The sequence below is a fragment of the Onychostoma macrolepis genome, chromosome 05, assembly GCF_012432095.1.
Source record: "Onychostoma macrolepis isolate SWU-2019 chromosome 05, ASM1243209v1, whole genome shotgun sequence".
Lineage (NCBI taxonomy): Eukaryota > Metazoa > Chordata > Actinopteri > Cypriniformes > Cyprinidae > Onychostoma > Onychostoma macrolepis.
Genome location: NC_081159.1, coordinates 25,747,089 through 25,764,788, shown reverse-complemented (window position 1 = coordinate 25,764,788; position 17,700 = coordinate 25,747,089). Strand labels below are relative to the sequence as shown.

Sequence of the window (17,700 nt, the reverse complement as noted above, 5' to 3'; positions counted from 1 at the left end):
ACATAATTTAGTCGCCCAGAGTGAAGATTAGTCGCATATGCGAGTGATTTACTCGCACTGAAGAGGGTTGTTAACTAACACTAGATTTTCTAATCTTTTTGTATTCTATCTGTTTTCTTTTTATTTATATAGTTAAAAAAAAAAAAACCTTGCTACGTGTACTGCGTTAAGCTAACTGAGACGTGTTATAGCACTTGCATATCATTGCTCTTTTGTTGATTTTGATTGCTTCCATTGTCCTCATTTGTAAGTTGCTTTGGATAAAAGCATCTGCTAAATGACTTAATGTAATGTAACAATAATAAAACATTCTTATTGGAATAATGGAAGACAAAAGCAAAAGCTAAATTTGTGAAGCTATTTTGGAATGTTATATGTCATCTGTCTTGTAATAGGATTGACTCAGGCTACATAGAATAAATGTATCTATTTTTTTCCCCATGAAGAAGTGCAATAACGTTGATAGAATAATATTAAATCTGGTATTGATTTTGTTGAAATGATTAAACGGAGCATGTTTACTCTGATATTTTGAAGCCAGCAGTTCAATTTGTTTTCAGATAGTATTACTAAAATGCAGACACAGAGAAAAATATATTTTAAAGAAATGCTTCAGGTTTAAAAAGTTCTATCTCTAGCTTATTGTAGGTTAGATTACAACAAAATTATTCAATTTGTAAATGCAGAAGAAAAACATTAGATAGGAATTAAAGAAAGTGCTTTAAGCTTCGCATTTCTGCAGTTAAATCCTCTGGAGATCCGTCAGCTCGCTACAGATGCCGTCGATAGAGCTTAACTTGTATTGAATCTGGAACATCCTTTAAGGCTGACAGGTCAAAATCATCACGTCTAAACAAATGTAACAGAGCCATATAGATACGCTTTAGAATGAATATCTTTCTGTTCAGCTGATGGTTAGATTAGGTAAAGTTTCAGTCAGTCTAATGTGATTGGACATGCAGGTGAAGCACTTCCCGTCCCAGATGCTCAGGGGGACAGAAAGGAGAATGAAGATTATCTAAACATTCGCTCAGCTGCTTTCAGATTTAAACCGTGATTTCATAAATTAAACTTTTTCATTTTAAGTTCTGCTTGGTGAAGTTGATTTACAAGACTCAAAGTCATCATTTTAATAAAAATAATCTACCAATAATTGTTCTGGATATGGAAGCACCTTACTGATAGTGTCTTATCTGTCATAAGCTTTTAGCATCAAACACGCTCAGTGCTACAGAAAATGCTGCTGAAAATGTAGATAACACCTCTACATCTTCAGCTGTTTTTCTTCATCAACATTGATCTTCCTCTCTTTCTCTCTCTCTGCCTGCCAGAATCATTTCTATATACTTAGGAATTAATTCTGGAGGGTTAATCAGGCTAAATGTATGTAAATTTGTAAAATACAGCTCATTGGAATTTCATGAAAATCCGGCAGCCATAACAGATTTGGGATGATAATATGCCAGTCGGATGGGCAATGAGCTCTTATTTAGAAATTACTGATCACAGGGGAGTCTGAGACAGTGTTGATTCCCATTTTGTAAAACAAGACTAACTTTGCAGCCTGTCTTGTATTGAGGGACTTTTCAGCTTTTAGAATTCCCTATATTTTTTGTGTCTAATGACGTTTATGTTGGTGACACAGAATTTTAAAAAGAGTAATTGTATTTGGCTCATGTGATCATTATATTTGAATTTTTGGTAGGGATGCATGTTCTGAAAATCAGCTATTCAGATGTTTTAATAATGCAGATTTAACAGTCTATAAAATCAGGAACCCTCAAAATAAGATCAGAGTTTTTAAATTTATTATAGAACTGCTGTATATTTGCAACCAACAATGTAAAATGAACAGCATGTAATACATTTTCTTAATTCATTAAACCTGCCAGCATTAACTAAAGAGCAGAATACCAGTGTAACACAGTTCGTAGATCGGGAAGGAGGAGGCGGGAACCGGCGAACATTTAAACAAAGTTTTAATAAAATAAACAAACATAAAAGTAAAGCGGCAGCCCCTCACGGACGACTGCCGCACATAAAATACAAAATAAAAGTCCAGGCCTGGTCCTCTCTCGTCTTCCACTGTCGTCACTCCTCCTTTTATCCTTCCGGAGCTCCTCCGTGGGACTCGAGTGGCGCAGGTGTCGCTCATTATCATTAACTCCACCGGCCTCGCTCCGTTCCCACGGCTCTCGGCCCCGCCCCACTCGCCACAACCAGCATAACAAAAGAGATGACAGAAATGGAAATTCATCAATAGCAAGATTAAAAGTTGACAATGGACCCTTTTCACATTTTCTCAGCAGCGGAAGTCATGGTAGTTGGGTAATATTGTATGGCATAGAATTGTAGATTACCTCAAATATATTTTTGCCATTTCCATTTGCTAAAATATCAAGAAAAACTCCACAATAGTGTTTTCATGAATTTCAACAAAAGGACAAAAAAATTTAAAATAAGAGCACAGTCAGAAGAGACAACAATGTCAAATTTACAGTCACTTCCAAAGACGCTAAATTGGAAACACCCTCGCATTAGCGTTAAAGGTAATAAAATTAGAGAGATATTACCTTAACCTTATTCATTTAGACCAAACAAGGTTTATTCGTCAAAGACAAACACAAATAAATATTTAAGGGAAGACAACATATTTCTCAACCTGGAGAGAATTACCTAACCCCTGAGCAGAAGAGATATCTAAGCAAAAATGCAATCTGCTAGAGAAAATGCAGCTCAAATGAAGGCAGTCATAGCCATATATTGTGGAAATGCTTTCAAGTTCAGATATATTGACAAGAAATTCCTAAGAGATTGTAGAGTATATTCAGGTGTCCATTTTATTTATTTTTAACTCTATTTTGGCAATTACAAATCCTAGATTTAAAAGACAAATCTGACAAATATTTGATGAGAATTCTTCTGACAGCCTTTAAAAATTCTATAATCAGAAAATGGTTATACAGCCTGAAATACCAGAAATTACTGATTGGTTTGGAATAGTATATGAAATCTATAATGAAGAGGCTAACAATGAATCTTCATTTACAATTTGAGATATTTATCAAAAAAGGGTAGACTATATTATTCCACTAAGATCAGACCTAGTATAGAAATTATAATAATGAAGAAGAGGAGGGGAAATTCAGAGAAATAGGGTTAAAAAGGAATGACAGGGCAACAGTTTGAAGAATAAAATACCCATATAGGGAATAGGACTTTTGAAGAACTCTTGAGAACCAGTATTTTTTTTTTGGGCCGGTGTCCTGACATTTTATCCTACCCGTCAGATTTTCCTACCAGGGCTTACTGCTGAACAACAATATTTAATGTATCCGCATTACTGTATGGGTAGGTTTAGGGTTGGGGTAGGTGTAGACATTAATAAAACAATCTAATAGGTAGAAAAAAATATTTTTAGTTGGTTTCCGGTTGCTGTATCCCTTCTAGCCACAACCGTGAATATAACACATAATTACTGTATTTGCATTACTGTAAGGGTAGGTTTAGGGTTGTGGTAGGTGTAGACATTAATAAATCATAATTTGACAGGTAGCATTTTTCGTTGTTCGAATTGTACTGCATGCTGTTTTAATGGGAGGTAGCAAAATCTGACAGGGTATCACAAATCGACAGAACACGATACGTAATTGGGTCAATGCCGGACTACCGATAAGCTTCAGGACAAACGATACTGTTATCGATACTTGGGTTGTTTTATCTTCGTATACTTCAATGTTAATGACGAATTAGAAGCTGCTGCTTGTCATTTTTCTTTCACTGAATTATGTGGCCGACGTTTGCTCGACGTGCGTGTGATATCCGTGCGCATGCGCTGTGTGTGTTTGCGGCAAGAGTGAAACGTTCAAAAGTGTGGGCTCGCGTTACAAAACTAAGCGACACCAGTGTCATATGCAGTAGTGTAATAGTGAACAAAGGGGGCAACACTAGTAATATAATGAAACATTAACTAACAAAACAACGTCTACCTCAAGCAATGTGCTGTATTTACTATGCCTTTACTATGCTCCGACTCCAGCTCCAACTGCAACTCGCGAGACACATTGACATCAAATGTTAATTCAGCGGTAGAGTTACACTCACGAGACACTGCACTTATTCGCAATTACAAAAGTACATTATTTGCATGTGCAAAGCCTTGCCGGTTAAAAGTTTAATTCATGCGCTGTTCTGGTTTTGTTTAAAAGTAGACCATTTATAGTTCATAAGGATGTCTTGCACTAATCTGTATGGCCAAAATATGACGGAGTAGGCTATTTTAAGTTGTTTCCGCTGTCATGAGCAAAAAAAATCCGGAGCATTCGTTGGCCAGAGGGTTAAAGAAATCGTAGCCTATTTAGTTTCACTGGCCTATTTATGTTTAAATATTAGGCAATTATATATATATATATATATATATATATATATATATATATATATATATATATATATATATATATATATATATATATATATATTATTATTATTTTTATTATTATTTATTTTTTTATTATTTTTATTTTTTTATTATTTTTATTTTTATTTATTTATTTTTTCATCTATGTTGATGATTATGAAAAGTGAACAGCATGACAAAGATAGGCTCATAAGATGCACAGTATGTTGGGAGACATGGAGTGGGTCAGACTTTTGATTTTGACCACTTCATTGAGTTTTGTTTTGTAGAAAGCCTTTCTTTGAAGTGCATTTCGTTTTGTATAAATTGTATCTTAATTTTAATCAATGTTTCATCAACCAATTTCATGGATTTAATAAATAAAGAAGAAAACCAAGAACGTCGGCTGTGGAATGGATTGTAACAAACGACTGTTTACAGTAAATTACTGTAAATAAAATCCAATTAATCAGTATACTACTGTAATTCATTCATTTTAATATAGATTTCATTAGATTTGATAATTTTTATATAAAATTCATTTTATTTTTTACTCTACATAGGTACTACTGGCATTCAATTACAACAGACACAATAAATACAAAATATCAAATTCTTTATTTAAAACATTGCATGTATAACATTTAAAAATGCATACTTCCAATGCTGGAACAGTACATCTTCACCATTTCTCCTGTCTTAGGACAGTTTGCAGTGCATTATGTTGTATCCTCTGGACTTATCCTCACAAAGAATATTTAGGCAACAGAAACATAATAAGGAAAAAAAGACCAAAGCCATCTGCAAAACCCAGGTGCTGCTCCAAAACGTGGCCACCACCTTTGCTCACCCTCCACATTGTTAGTGACAGAAATGTCTTCTCTGGAAAACCAGAAGTAGAAATAGCTCACTTTTAAAAGGCAAACCTCATATAGAATACACAAATCTCTCAAAACCATAGTTGTTCTCTTACCATGAGTTATCAGTCTCAGGGTGGCTGGCATGTTCATGTCTTTCTTGATGCTTCATTGCAGTTGCCTTTAAAACACAAATACAAAAAATGCAGTAAATCTTAAATTCCATTGAAAACTATAACAAACTAATTCTAAAACTAGAAAGGCAGCTAGCCATAAAACTAGTTTAACCAAGCTAACATATGATTTTATTTTCTCAGTAGGCTACTGGCCAACATTAACTACTAACACCTGAACTAAATTTCACATTAGTTAACCTAATGTTAATATAAGATCAGCGTTGCTCGTTAAAAATAATTTTAATTCCGTAACTTAATTCAATAAGCTGACAAAAGTCGTTTGAAACGACAGCACAGTTTACCATGGTAAAGTTCTGTAACCGCCATGTTGACGGGTAAATGTTACTATGGGTTAAACTGGTGTGCAAAAATCTGACACAAATACACAGACAAACGTACATATATTTTTACCTTGCTTGCTGGTCTCTCGTAAGGTGCACCGACACACAGCGCAGATGTTCTCCAGAGCTCTTTCACTCTCGCAGGTTCATCCCCGGGCAAAACCCGCGGCGCTGCCTTGACAACAGACAACAAAATATAATCCATTATATATACTATCTACAGTGGATGCGGACAGTAAACTGATGCCCCGGTATATTTATGACGTACAGATGTACTCTGACGTACAGATGTAGTTTCTGACATGAAGGACAAACGGATTTTCCAATCATTACAAGCGATGTAACACGTTCAGTGTAGTCAGTCCCAAGCTGTGGTGGCGTCACAGACACGGTCCAGGGCAAATTGTGTCAATCCAAATGTAAGAAATGAGGAAAATAAAACGACCTCAATAGAATGACGCCAAAGAGACCGTTACAGAAAATACAGTAGTTTACAGCAATTTTTAAAAATACAGTAAGTCTCTGTGTGGGGTCTGACGTCACAGAAAATTCCCATGATGCAAAGGGTATTACAGTTATTTACTGTAAAGGGAATTTGCAGTATTATACTGGGTGATATACAGTAAATAACTGTGGAAATTACTGAAATGTCTAACAGTGTACTGTTCCCAATTCCCCGCTCTGCATATTTCGTATGTATCTTAATTCAGTAACGTTTGTTCTATCTGATCATAAGTTCCCTGCGAAGTGGACATCACCGGATTTGGTTTAATAAAGAAAGGCTGCAATGAAAAGGAAAAGATGACTTAAGATAGATGTGGAGTAGATGTTTTATTTAATTTTTTTCTTATCTTTTTTAAAAAAAATTTTTTTTTAAAGAAATAAGAAGCCTAAAAAGAAACATCATTGCAAATATTCTCCAGGTAATATTAAAAATTGACCAGACCGCTGTTGCTTTCTGGTTATTATTGGGTAAGGCCTTTAGGGAGGTCAAAATTTATTATGTGGATTATTAAAAATCCTATTACTTGTAAACAGATATTTAGTCCAGGTCTTGTGCTTAATAAGTGTTGAAGACTATAAATACTTCATTTACAAACTATAGAAGCACACTAGTCTTCACTTAAGAACATATCGATTCTGGAATTTAATTGAACCGTACCAAAACAGAGAATTAAATTATTCCCTTAAATCAGTGCAGAAAACTCTTCTTGTTTCCTGCTTCCTCATGTATCAGCACTGTGACATTTATGTGTATTATCTGAGTTATGCCTTTTCATTTCCTGTGCGGAGATGTACATATTAAAACTATGGACTGTACACTCTCGCAAATTTGTTACAACAGCTGTTGCTAGTGCAGTACCTTCCAAAAAATAATTACACTATACTCAAATGTTTATGGTCAGTAAATAAATTTGTCTAGCAAATGAAATTCTCCCAGGGTTAGTGTGGTTGCATGGTTGACTCAAAAACAGCGATTTCAATTACGGCACTATGCAATCATTTCTGTTGTCTCCCCCAAAGGTCACTCACTGGCTGTTGTAAATCTCTACCGGCTTTTCAGTGTCATCAGGGCCTTATACGATTTACAGTTCATATGACCAAATATAGGACGTAACTAATATGCACAAATACATTTTGTTGTCATGTGACAAGAAAACCATAAAACAGACATTTATATTACAGGAAGGACCCCTGTAGACCTTCACAACTGTGTGTCAAGGTCGATAGATTGGGGTCATTCCATGTCATCTGTGAGTGGTACCTGGCTCAAATGTTTAATTTTGTCAATATTTTTCTAAAGAAAGATAAACGTGTAGTGATGAATGCCAAAATATTAAATGTAATGGATATATATTTGCTAAATAATCCACTGTTTTGTAGAGGGGGGTCAAAATGGCAATTTTCACCTGAGATTCGGAGCCAGATTAAAGGGAGTTAAAAGTGACTTTAGGAAGATGGCAGCATTATTGTGTTATTTTTACGCAGAGTTTGGTAGGTCTAGTGAAAATTGTAATTTTGACCCCCTCTACAAAATAGTGGATTACTCGCATTTACCCCCGGTTTCATAGACAGGGCTTAAGCCTAGTCTTAGGCTAAAATGCATGTCTGGGTTGTTTCAACTGAAAGAAACTTGCACTGACTGATCATAAAATACTATATGTCAGATTCATTGTTTTGTCTCAAGATGCACACCAGTAATGTTTTTATTTAAGGCATATTTATAAAAGCTACTTAAATTCCCTAACTGAACTAAAATATATGACTGACTTTGGACCAACCTAAGAAAATTACTGTAATTTGTTACAGCTAAATTTATTCGTTTTCCTCAAACTAAACTTTTGATTTGGTTGAAACTTTAAAAATGTAATTTGATATCAATCAAAATAGTTCTTCTGCCCAAGAAAAGAAAAAAATACAAAAAAACATTCACACAATGTTAAAATATTTTTTTATTATAGAGACCAGGAATCTTTTTTTTTTTTTTTTTACTTTGGTACAACTTAAATTTTTATTTTGGAAAAACCTACATTTTCTATAACATCCAAGTGTGTATATATATATTTTTTTACTTTGGACTCAACTAAATAAAATGCTGTAATTTTGTTACAAGCAATTTTATTAAATTTACTCAAGTCAAATTTCTGATTCAGTACAAACAGTATTTTTAATAATACCTTTATCAGTTTATTTTCTTTAGTCACGACTCACAAGACAAAACTTTACTTAATGTAGGTCAATATAATACATTTTTGGCTTTGTTACAACTTAACTCATACATTACATTTAGGCATTTAACAGACACTTTTATTCAAAGCGACTTACAAATGAGGACAATAGAAGCAATTAAAACCAACAAAAGAGCAATAATATGTAAGTGCTGTGATAAGTCTCAGTTATAAGTCACAAATATAAGAATTACAGAACCTCAGACACTTTGAACTTCTGAGATGGACAATACACCAACACGGTGTATTAACATACAGACATCTGTTTCCACATCCCACTGAGCGAAAATGTGTGAAAATGCATCTCTCACATATGCATCAGTTCCTTTTCATCCCCTTCCTTCCCTTCACTCAGAATGGTCAATAGTAGAATATAATGTTCTACATGAATGTAAGTGGTATGTACAGTCATGTTTGGTATCATTTGAATTGTCTCAGGGCGTCTGGTATAATGGTCTCATTCTTACAAGAAGTAAACTAAAAAGTAATACAGATCCTAAGAGTTTAGAGATATTTTGCACACTGTAGAGGGCAAATTACCTTCTGTCCCAAAAGATGATAACTTTATTTCATCAATGCAAATTCCAATTGTTAGTTCCTGTCTCCTGTCTCGGGGGACATTGGTTTTGGTCTGAAGTACTTAAGGAAATGTTACAAAAGGATTGGGGCCTTTCTGTAGCCGGAATGAGCCCGTAATATGAAGTGTGTTCGCACACTTCATATTATGTATTTTTCTCAAGTCAGGTATGCATCTTACTCTTAGATTCATCTTTGAGATTTTGATGCCTTGCATTGATTTGATATCTTTGAATTGGCTGTATAATTGGCATAATACATATTTACTTGACTGATAATAAATTGTTACATTTGATTTTGTTCTGATTTACTCTGTAATTATTGACTCTAGCAGATTACGTTGTATCCTTGTTACCGCATTTCCTGCGTCAGGTTAGTAACGGACTAAGATTCAGTTGAGATGGAGCATAGGGCACACCAACTGTATCTTTAGAGATCCGGCTAACACTTGGTATTAGTTCAAGTGTACTTAGATTGTAAGGGCTTATATGGAATTTCCGTTTAGGTCAACTGGATATTGTTCGACCAACCTAAATAGGGTGAGCCTAACCTCTGTTTATTGTAATATTATTCTAGAAATCATGGCATGACCATACCAAAGCTACTATTAGGGAAAGTAATGTTGGTCACAATGACACAATTTTAATTTTTGTCTCTCTGTCCATCTGTAGAAACAAACAAACAGAAAAAAAGTTTCTTTTTCTGCCAAGCAGGGCTGGTTTTTCTTGTATTTGCAGAGTCAAGTCAAGTCACCGTTATTTATATAGCGCTTTTTACAATGCAGATTGTGTTAAAGCAGCTTTGCCGTATTAAAAAAGGGAAATAGTGTGTCGAAATAGTGTGCCGTTCTCCTCTGGCCAGACGGGACCAGCAGTTTAATTCTAGGTTGCAACAACATCAGATTGTGCAGAGGATCTGTTTCCCGTGGTCTTGTCCCAATGGCTGTCTAGGAGACAGGGTCTTCACTGGGAATCTGTCCGCTGACATTCAGAGCTGTAGAGGTCATCTCTAGGTGCTGATACGGTGATCTCGGAAGAAAGAAACAGACTAATATTAGCGTAGATGCCATTCTTCTTATGATGTAACAAGTACATCGTGTGTTATGGGAAGTGTTCCTGGTTCTGGTTGACCTAATTAATGCAGCCTAACAATCCTTTAACGGATTTGAATATTAGAAATGTGTTGGTGTGTTATGTGTAAGCCAGGTTAAAGAAATGGGTCTTTAATCTAGATTTAAACCGACAGAGTGTGTCTGCCTCCCGAACAGTGTTAGGTAGATTGTTCCAGAGTTTGGGCGCTAAATAGGAAAAGGATCTGCTGCCCGCAGTTGATTTTGATATTCTAGGTATTATCAAATGGCCAGAGTTTTGAGAACGAAGCGAATGTGGAGGACTATAATGCGATAAGAGCTCACTCAGATACTGAGGTGCTAAATTGGCAATTGGAATGCTGACTGCAGGAATGTCCACCAGAGCTGTTGCCTGTGAATTAAATTTCTCTACCATAAGCCGTCTCCAAAGGCGTTTCAGAGAATTTGGCAGTACATCCAACCGGCCTCACAACCGCAGACCACGTGTAACCACACCAGCCCAGGACCTCCACATCCAGCATCTTCACCTCCAAGATCGTCATTTTGAATGCACAGAAATACCGTAAACTGAAAGCATGGATCCAGTATATTGATTCACATCTAATTTTCTCCCAAAAGTTTACATTCGCATAAGACATAACGACTGTGTTATGTTAAACTCGTAAAAAGACGGACATTTTCAACATATTTTGTGTATATTTGGAGATTCAAACAGGCGCGTCTCGTGCACGCGCTGCGTTTTGAAACTATTTCAGTTCAGTTTTGTGTCTAATATCACTTTTAAAATATCAAGCTATTTATTTTTCATTGATCCATGCTTTTATTAATCACTCTAACGTGGCAATAACTTTGCAATCCACCCAATGAAAGATGCGCAGATGTATGAACATGCTGCTTACACACCAACACACCCGTTAACCAATTAACTTAGACAAAATCATCATATACATATATATATCAATTGTAGTAACAATAAAATCAAAGTTATTTGTATAATTACTCACCGATATTGTGGAAGTGTGTGTCTGGCATGGTCTTGATGTGAAAAGAAGATGGCTGTCGATTAGAAAATTCTCAACCTGAACCTCGATGACGTCAGTGGTCACGTGGTTTTCACAGAACGTAAAATGTTTGATTTGATGTGAAGCAAATACTTAAATTACACCAACAAAACTTACTTTTACTTCCAATTAACTAAATAATATACTTTAGAGACTGAAAAGTAAAAATGTTATAAAATAAATAATAAATAAGATATAAAATAAATGAGTATAAAATGTTTTTTCGAGTAACAACAAGGCATGTGTACTTTTTTCAGTGTATGGCCTAATCCTGGTTTAACCTAAGCCCTGCATGTGAAACCGGGCCTCAATATTTTGGTATTGACTAAATTTAAAATTTGAGTGGAAATTTCTGAAATATGGTTGATTTCACATGGACTCTTTAAAATAAAAATATTTTTACTACTGTACTTTGTAAGTATAGTTCCCTGGATAATTGCCAAATGGTGCAATTCCAAGAAATTAATTTGGAAATATTTTTTATCTTGAAAAATGTTGTACTCCATATTATGTGATATCCCAAAAACATTGTGATCCAATGGTGTTACAAGTACACACATTGTATTAACAGAAAAGTATCCCTAAATGGTGTCAGTAAACCATTCTTTGATGTTAAAGACAGACTGAGGTAAGGATACATACTGTGCAGCGATTAATTCCACATTAATTTCCCCGTCTCCACATGTCTGCTTCAGGACTGAGGCCCTGTGGATTCCTGTCTCTGTTTGACAGAAAGTAAACAATCACTTCATATTTGCTGAGACCTTTAACTGTAAGTCTAGTGACATTTTAGTTGGCTGAAGTACTGTCAGCTGAAGTACTGTGGCCCCTAGCAGAGGTTAGTTTTTCTTCATTCTGTTGTCTGTGCTCTGTTGTCATTGCTAGTAATGTGACTGAACGTTTTTGAGTATAAGGAGGCAGAGGGAAATTACATTCGTCTGTAGGTGTCTTAGTTACAGCTGGTGTCTGAGTAGGCATATTATTATTGTGCTGTATTATTTAATTTTTGTTAGTTTACATGAAATATCCGAGAAGTCAAGACTCATTTTCAGCATTTTCACAGATTTTAGTTTGTAAAATAGGTTTGTGTTTTTTTTGTTTTATTTTTGGCTATTATCTGAATAATTTCTAGGAAACTCTTGGAGCTGTTAAGTAATGTTGGCAGCTAGATTCCGGTGTAAAATAATTGATTCACCAGTTTGTTTGTTTCTTTAGCTGGATAGGCTGGGAATATTCTTGTGTAGCCCGACCTTTGACTAGACCTCAAGGTTTGATAAATATTGTCATTTCAGATTTTTTTTTTTTTTTTTTTTTTTAGTAGAGGTATCAGGAAGCAGCTGGAGTTTTACACATTGTGTCATGTATACTTCATCCATGTGCTAGATTTGTCTTAAAAAGGATTGAAGTAAAAATAAATTTAGCCTCCAAAATCTCACACATTTTAGGACTGAATTTTGCTGCTAAACATGAAAATGCATGCATAAAGACACTATAAAGCAAGAAAAGTCTTCTTATGGTTCATAGATCAAGGCAAACCAACCCATGTGTCTTTGTGTAACAGTGATTCAGCATGACGACAGAATTTGCTGCTCTATAGCCGTATTTATCAAGCCAGATTGGAGAGACGGGTGGTATATAGAGAAAGACTCTGTGACAGGAGACGGGTCTCTCTCTCTCTCTCTCTCTCTCTCTCTGACTTGCTCACACACACCACAGTACTGCACCTCCATCCTCCTTCCTCTGATTGAAACCATGGCAGATGGGGTGCAGCAAATTGAAAGGCAGAACAGTGCTGATCCGAAGCTTGCCTTTTCTCTCTCTGATAAAAATATTAATTTTCAGCATGAGCTCAAGCCGCTGATCGGGGGCAAGCATGTGCTGCTGGGATGATGAAGGCTTTGGAAAGACAGCCAAAGGTTCATGTCCACTTGAAGCCTCTCAGAAGTTCCTCACGGTATCTTTGCTTGCCTGTGCTCAGAAAATTAAAGACGAAACAGTGGAATGGAGAAGAGAATGATATTATTGTAGAGGCTCACACACTTTTTTTTGTCTTGTCTCTCTGTCCCCATGCTTCTGTTCTACTTTTTATTTTCCAATTTACCTTCTTGTGAGGTCCTGAGCCATTTTACAGACTGGTTCAGAATGAATGCATTCATGCATTTGATGTCACTGTGCTGTAGATTTAGTCTTTCAGATGGACGATGTTCTGCTGGTGTTGCAGGATTGTATTTTATTGAGCTTGAGGGTGGTCAGCTTGGTGTGCCAGACTCTGGGTTTTGGACTGTGCTTTGGTTTCTGTGTTTAATTTGGGTTGAAATTAAAGAAGCAAGTTATTATTATACGTTTATTATTATTTTATGCTCTACAACTTGTTTTGTACTGAAAATGGAACCTAAAAGAAAATCAAAAGAAAACAATCACTTCCAGGGCCGATCAGGAATCAAGAAAGAATCTCACTCAACTAGGTTTGGGCCGATAGATTGGCTGATAGACATCACGATGTTAAGCCGGCATCGTGATTCCATACCCCCCGCAATCCGCCGCATCCCAATACCGTGTTTGGAAAGAAAATGACGTGTACTACGGAATCCTAAAGGGAATAAACACAAAATGTGAGGAAAATGTATATTTCAATATTTTATTTTTTTCTGTGCCTTTCTAAATACAAATTCACGCTTCGGGCACACCCCCTAACTCCCCCCGCCCCCCGATGTCATCATCCATTGCGATGTTTCACTGTAAACATCGTCCATTGCCAATTTTGTAGACATCTCCCAACCCTACACTCAACCATGGAAATGATGGCATTTATTTACACAATTTCTTTTTCTTTCATAGAGTGCAAATGATGACATTTTCAAGAATGCTCATAGAATATAGGCATTTGGTGATCAGTGAAAATATTCTGCTCTGTCTCATTCATTGTAATGCCAAGTTGCTGTTGGTAATTGTAACCACAGCCATATCACCATGCAGCCCAAGACTGGTTGCCCACTGAAGCTAAGCAGGGCTGAGCCTGGTCAGTACCTGGATGGGAGACCTCCAGGGAAAACTAGGTTGCTGTTGGAAGAGGTGTTAGTGAGGCCTGCAGTCTGTGTGGGTCCTAATGCCCCAGTATAGTGACAGGGACACTATACTGTCAAAAAAGCACTGTCTTTTGGATGAGACGTTAAAACGAGGTCCTGACTCTCTGTGGTCATTAAAATCCCATGGAACTTCTCGTAAAGAGTAGGGGTGTAACTAGGGATGCAGCGATTAACCGGTTTTACGATTAACCGCGCTTTAAAACGTCACGGTTAATTAATCGTAAAGGCTCCGCTACACCGAGTGTTTCTGTTGCACGGAATGGAACTGTTGAAACTTGCGCAAAACGAAAACAAAGTTACACTAGCGGTGCACCATCTTAAAATGCCGTGCTTATCAGAGACATGGAGGCTACTAGATTAGCCAGGGCTCGCAAAATCGCTAGTCCGACGTCCCGGGGCTATTGTGTTTTCCAGTCGGGCTACCAAAATGTATCACTGCCTGCACGACGGGCTCCTTAAATACAGATCTCCCGCGGGTCCTTAAAAACTCTGAAAGTGAGTTGTATCAAAATTAAGGCCATAAAAAGTTTTAAATACGTTAAATGGTGTAAGAAATGTCCTAATTATAATTTTAAGAGTTGGGGACTGAAAGACATGAGTCGCGATACGGCAGGATTAAACTTCAAAAGGCAATGATGTCATTGAATAAATATGAGCGCTGCACGTTTCAAGTCAAAACATGGCGCGGATGTCTTTATGTGAATGTATCTGAAGGGAACCGACTGTCCTCAGAAACGTGTCATTGGCATTTTAATTTCATTTTACCTATAATTCCTGATAAAGCAGCATTTATGAGCGCGGAGCTGCTTTGTGTACAGCGTTTCCAGGGAAACCGCAATATTTCAGCGCTCCTAAAGCGCCACCTCGTGGCAGAGAATGAATACAACGCTGTTGTATAAGATTTTTGTTTTTGTGAAAACCTGTATCTGAACTGTAAATCATGTAATTTTATGGCTCAAAACTGTGTTACCATAGACATTGTCCAACCCCGCTCATTCTGTGTTCATTTTACTTGTGCAGCTCTTAAAATGGGTCATAAATTGCCTTAAATATATTTTTAAAAATTCTGCAGATACCCTGTAAATAGTGAAATAAAATTCCTTCCTTCATATTTGAAAATATTTTTGATTGACATTTAAACTCCTATCTGATTTTCTATATTAAAAAAAATAATAATAAAATAAAATAGTAATTTTTTAATTTGGGCTAGTTAAATTAATTTTCGGGCTACCAAAATCTAAAGAGTACCTGCCCGAAGGGCTACCAGGATCCTTTATTTCCACCAGAGAAATGACTGAAGTCGATAGTGTCCTCCTAAATGTTTGTGTGGGCAGCTCGATCTCGATCTCGATCTCACAAACCAAAATAATAGATATTTTCTCAGGCCATATGTAAAATCAGATGAATAAAGGTTATTAAAATGAATAAGTATGGATCACAGTTGATTACAATAATAGTTTAGTTTATTCCCCTCATTAGTAGCAGTGCCCTCTGTGGGATAAAGTTAATATTAGTCTTATATTTTATCATCATTTTATATTTAGATTTATCATCCCTGTTATAGTATTATTCATAAGTCAATTTATTCTTTCCAAGTTCTGTTAAATACATTTGTGATCTATTTCCATTCGTTATTTTCAAAAGGGAAATACTGACATGGATGTTTACAGAGCAGAGGTCACGTTTTTTGAGATGTACTTTTTTTGTGCTGTATTATTGGTTACGGTGTTATTTCTGTTTCAAAAGGTAGCAATCAATAACACTTTAATATCTAAAGAGTGTTTCTGATTTTATGTTGTGAAATGAATACATGCATAATAATCGTGTAACCGTGATTATTCCTCAGACTATAATCATACCAACAAAATCTATAATCGTTGCATCCCTAGGTGTAACCCCGGTGTCTTGGCCAAATTGCCACCACTTGCCTTTGTCAATCATGGTCACATTTACCATTGTTTGGCAAGTTTTTGTGGCCGAAATTTCAATTGGAATCCACATGATCAAAAATTTTTGCATGCAGATTGGTGGCCATGTGAATTTCAGCTTCACAGCAGTTGCTAACGGCTGCTTGGCTTTAATATTCATATAGACCTCTTTGAATCCAAGTGAATATACAACACTATGCTTTTTATTCTGAATCACTCTGTATTTTTTTCTCTTGTATTTTATCACTCTCTCATGTATCTCTTGTCTTAATCACTTTATCACCTTTTGTCTTTGTCTTTCTGTCTCTAAAGTTAACTTAAGTGAAAGTGATGGCAGTGATGCTGAGCTCAGTGAATGCAGCAGTGACAGGAAGACCTTCATGTCTGAGACTGATCAAAGAAGAGATTCCGGTAATACACCACTCCTGGAAATTCACTGCCAGATATACACAAACACTCCCCACCCACCCACACAAACTCGTACAAACTAATACAACTCCATCTGTCAGATCTACCATGTTTCACAGAAAACACAAATCCCCTTAAAGCTTAGTTTTGTTTTTGTTTTACAGCTTGATGCACAAAATATTTTTTATCTATCTTTATTTATTTTGGAATAAAAGCCTACTTTGAACAAAAGATTGCCTTTATAATAGCTTTGTTTTACTAGTGTTCCCGAAGTGGATTGTAAAAAGGAAAAATAAATATTGAATTTTGAATTGAATTTTATTGTTGTTGTTGTTTTTGTTTTTTTTTCATTGTGAATGTCTTTGTGCACTCAGAATCGAGCGGAGGCCAAGTGCAAACCCCCCTGCAGTCCAGCATCACCAGTCCAACTCGAACTAGCTTTCACATGGAAAGCCCTTCCAGCTTGACCAGCGAGCGAAGCAGCAACAGTTTCAATCCAGGTCTGGAGGAAGAGATCATGGACCATATTCAACCTTTACTAAGTGAGTGCCCACATACATGTTTTTCTTAGCTATCTAAATGGGGACATTCCATAGACTTTAGTTGTTTTTTTTATATACAGCTTGTTATAAAAACATCGTTAACCCTTCTTTTACAATTGGAGAAGTCCCCAAAAGAAGGTTTTGTCACATTTGGCTCACTCCAGGGCACAGATTTGTTTCCAAAATATGGTTATGTACACGCATGCGCGCACACGCACACACACACACACACACACACACACACACGTATGTTTGTTTTTGTGAAAAGTGGGGACATCCCATAGGCAAGGCAAGTTTATTTATATAGCACATTTCATACACAGTGGTAATTCAACGTGCTTTACATAAAAGGAAGTGAATAATAACAAGAAATTAAAAATAATAATAATCACAACAATAAAAACAAAAGTGATTTTGTGAACTGTGAACAAAGTGAACTGTGGGCGGCATAATAGCTAAAAGCAGACTCCCCTTGTTTTGTGTGAACCCTTGGTATTTCTAACTGACTCG

General features: G+C 36.2%; 1 protein-coding gene across 5 annotated transcripts in view; it reads left to right on the top strand.

The window, feature by feature from the left end:
• doc2b (double C2-like domains, beta) overlaps positions 1–17,700 on the top strand; it is a 300,599-nt gene that overhangs the window by 59,332 nt on the left and 223,567 nt on the right. For all 5 annotated transcript variants that reach the window (XM_058776339.1, XM_058776336.1, XM_058776337.1 and 2 more), the window contains exons 7-8: positions 16,553–16,651; positions 17,023–17,190. In XM_058776339.1, coding sequence (XP_058632322.1) covers positions 16,553–16,651; positions 17,023–17,190 — 267 coding nt within the window. The remainder of the gene's footprint in view (positions 1–16,552; positions 16,652–17,022; positions 17,191–17,700) is intronic.